The sequence below is a fragment of the Prionailurus bengalensis genome, chromosome B4 (assembly GCF_016509475.1).
Source record: "Prionailurus bengalensis isolate Pbe53 chromosome B4, Fcat_Pben_1.1_paternal_pri, whole genome shotgun sequence".
NCBI classification, from domain to species: domain Eukaryota; kingdom Metazoa; phylum Chordata; class Mammalia; order Carnivora; family Felidae; genus Prionailurus; species Prionailurus bengalensis.
Genome location: NC_057358.1, coordinates 88,017,592 through 88,021,395, shown reverse-complemented (window position 1 = coordinate 88,021,395; position 3,804 = coordinate 88,017,592). Strand labels below are relative to the sequence as shown.

The 3,804-nt window shown below is 37.3% G+C and overlaps 1 protein-coding gene across 1 annotated transcript; it reads left to right on the top strand.

The window, feature by feature from the left end:
* The first annotated feature begins 2,723 nt into the window (after positions 1-2,723).
* Positions 2,724-3,117, top strand: LOC122473652 (40S ribosomal protein S8-like). Its single transcript, XM_043564280.1, has one exon. It carries the CDS (start codon positions 2,752-2,754, stop codon positions 3,115-3,117), a length of 366 nt encoding a protein of 121 aa, XP_043420215.1. The 5' UTR covers positions 2,724-2,751.
* The last annotated feature ends 687 nt before the right edge of the window (positions 3,118-3,804 follow it).

Sequence of the window (3,804 nt, the reverse complement as noted above, 5' to 3'; positions counted from 1 at the left end):
TTATCTTGGAATTTTAGCAGCTTGACTATTAAGGGTATGCATGTGGTTTTCTTCTTATTTATCCTATTTCATGGCCTAATATATGATATATCCTTGGAAATATTTCATGTGTGCTTGAGAAGAATGTGTGTTGTGTTATCTTTGGACGGAATGTGCTGTAAATGTCTGTTAGGTCCCCGTCTGATCCAATGCATCATTTTATTTTTTTCTATGTGTGGTTTTAAGTCCAGTGTTTCCCTATTGCATTTCTGTCTTAATGAGTCGATTTTTTTTATTATCAAATTTGTAATAACTTCAGCCATCTTTACTCAATTACATTTTTTTTGCTCCATTCTCTGTCTCTTCTGTTTGGTTCTGTCTCACATGGTTTTTGAGTTCCTGTTAATTAAGTAAAAAACCTTTTCTTTTGGATAAATTTTTGACTTATTTTTAAGTTCTGTTCTGCATTAATCCATCCAAAACAGTTTTTGCTTTCAGTTATTATATTCTTTAGTTTTAATATTTCCATTTGGTTATTTTTATAATTTTCATATAGTTCCTGAAATTCTTTATTTCTTATTCATTCTAAACTTTTCCTGTTGATTCTTTATTTTTATTTTCTTCAAATTTTTATTTAAATTCTAGTTAGTTAACATAGAGTGCAATATTGGTTTCAGGAGAATTCAGTGATTCACCACTTACCTAACACCTAGTGGTCTTCACAAGTGTCCTCCTTAATACCCATCACCCATCTACCTCATCTCCCTCCCACCTTCCTCCATCAACCCCCAGTTTGTTCTTTAAGAGTCGTTATGGTTTGTTTCCCTCTCTATCTCCCCTATGTTCATCTGTTTTGTTTCTTAAATTCCACATGAGTGAAATCATATGGTATTTGTCTTTCTCTTACTTATTTCCTTTAGCATAATATACTCTAGCTCCATCCACCGTGAATGGCAAGATTTTATTTATTTTGATGGATGAATAATTTTCATTGTGTATATATATCACATCTTTATTATAGTTATTTTAAAGTTCTTGTTTGCTACTTCCAACATCTTGGTTATTTTTGTATCTGTTTCCATTTACCAATTTCTTTATATTTCTGGTGATTGTTAATATGTTATTTTCTATTTAACAACATATGGAGGTAATGTAGTAATGTCAATGCCTCATCAAAGAACATTTTCATGTATATCTTTGGAATGTATTTTCTCATTCTTTTTTTTTTTTTTTTTTTAATGTTTGTTTATTTTGAGAGAGCGAGAGAGTGTGCAAGCAAGGGAGGGGAAGGGAGAGAGAGGGAGAGAAAGAATCCCAAGCAGGCTCCACACTGTCAGCACAAAGTATGACTTGGGCTGGATCTCACGAACTGTGAGATCATGACTTTAGCCGAAATCAAGATTTGGCCTATCAAAGGGAAACAAAAGAAAAAACGAACTACTGGGACCTCATCAAAATAAAAATCTTCTGCACAGCAAAGGAAACAATCAGCAAAACTAAAAGGCAACCAACAGAATGGGAGAAGATATTTGCAAATGATATATCAGATGAAGGGTTAAGTATCCAAAATCTATAAAGAACTTCTCAAACTCAACACCCAAAAAATCCAGTGAAGAAATGGACATTGAATAGACACTTCTCCAAAGAAGACATCCAGATGGCTAAATGACACATGAAAAAATGCTCCACATCACTCATCATCAGGGAAATACAAACCAAAACCACAATGAGATACCACCTCACACCGGTCAGTGTGGCTAAAATTAACAACTCATTAAACAACAGATGTTGACAAGGATGTGGAGAAATGGGAACCCTCTTGTACTGTCGGTGGGAATGCAAACTGGTGCAGCCGCTCTGGAAAACAGTGTGGAGGTTCCTCATAAAATTAAAAATAGAATTACCCTACGACCCAGCAATAGCACTACTAGCAATTTACCGAAAGGATATAGGAGTGCTGATTTGTAGGGGCACATGTACCCCGATGTTTATAGCAGCACTATCAACAATAGCCAAAGTATGGAAAGAGCCCAAATGTCCATTGATGGATGAATGGATAAAGAAGATGTGGTATATATATACAATGGAGTATTACTCGGCAATCAAAAACAATGAAATCTTGCCATTTGCAACTACATGGATGGAACTGGAGGGTATTATGCTAAGCGAAATTAGTCAGAGAAAGACAAATATCATATGACTTCATTCATATGAGGACTTTTAAGAGACAAAACAGATGAACATAAGGGAAGGGAAGCAAAAATAATATAAAAACAGGGAGGGGGACAAAAACATAAGAGACTCTTAAATATGGAGAACAAACTGAGGGTTACTGGAGGGGTTGTGCGAGGGGGGATGGGCTAAATGGGTAAGGGGCATTAAGAAATCTACTCCTGAAATCATTGTTGCACTATACGCTAACTTACATGTAAATTAAAAAAATTAAATTAAAAAATAAAAAAAGATTTGGTCTCTCAACTGGCTAAGCCTACCAGGCACCCCTTCCCAATTATTTTTATGATAAATTTTCATGGAATGATTTTGATCCTGACATTTGTCCAAGAACTTGGTTTTTCTGTATTTGAAATTACATTAAGAAAACAACAACAATAACAACGATGTCACAGTTGTGGAAATACAGTCGCAAATGGTTTACTATAGAAGGACCTACTTCATCCCTTAAGTTAACAGTCTAGTTATAGGCAGTGCAGTCAGTATAGTTTTCTTATTCATTATGGGTAGCCGAGCGCCGAGCGCCGAGCGCCGAGAGTGATGGGCATCTCTCGGGACAACTGGCACAAGCGCCGCAAGACCGGGGGCAAGAGAAAGCCCTACCACAAGAAGCGGAAGTATGAGCTGGGACGCCCCGCTGCCAACACTAAGATTGGCCCCCGCCGTATACACACAGTCCGGGTTCGGGGAGGCAATAAGAAGTACCGTGCCTTGAGGCTGGACGTGGGGAACTTCTCCTGGGGCTCTGAGTGTTGTACGCGCAAAACAAGGATTATTGATGTTGTCTACAATGCATCCAACAACGAACTGGTCCGCACCAAGACCTTGGTGAAGATCGGGGAGGAAGGCAGATCAGGGAAGTCAAAGAAGAGAAGACCTACACAGACACAGAAGGTGAAACTGTAACTTTGAATTTTAGGGTTAAATCCCAACATCACATTTTGACAAACCAAACCACAACTGCAGAATATGAGCAAATGTCAGAGTCTGGACAGATAACCCATGCCCTTGAAGATACAATGTAGTTGTAGAAACAGACAAAAGTTACAAAAGAATGGCTAGGTCAAAATTCAGGTTTACAGAGATACCAGCCAAGTATTGGGGTAGAAACATACAGGCATAAAAGTTTTTTTTTTTTTTTAATATATGAAATTTATTGTCAAATTGGTTTCCATACAACACCCAGTGCTCATCCCAAAAGGAGGCATAAAAGTTTTAAGTGAACAGAAGTGTCTCGGAATCTGTGAAAGGTAAGTGGGCCCCTTGACGGGAGAGGGAAAATATGGCTATTATCTAAGGTAAGGAGTTATCTCTGCTCTGGTCTTAGGCTGTCTCACTTTGAGGGCAAAAAGGGCTGGTAGGACTACCCTAAACTCTGAAGCTAAGTTTTGAATTAGTTAACAATTTTAGTATGAAAGCAGTTTTCAGAATTTTAACAATTTCACTAGCACTAAAGAAACACCTGGTTTTAGCACCTTTCATCTCATTGTGAGCCTATTAAAATAGCACAAACTGTTAGCACAAACAAATAGCAAACTGTTACTTACTTCTAGAATATACATCAATTAAATCATTTGCCATGTGCTTCAGAAA

Bases quoted from the DNA above. Each gene is read 5' to 3' on its own strand.
- LOC122473652 (XM_043564280.1), top strand. From the start codon at position 2,752: ATGGGCATCTCTCGGGACAACTGGCACAAGCGCCGCAAGACCGGGGGC.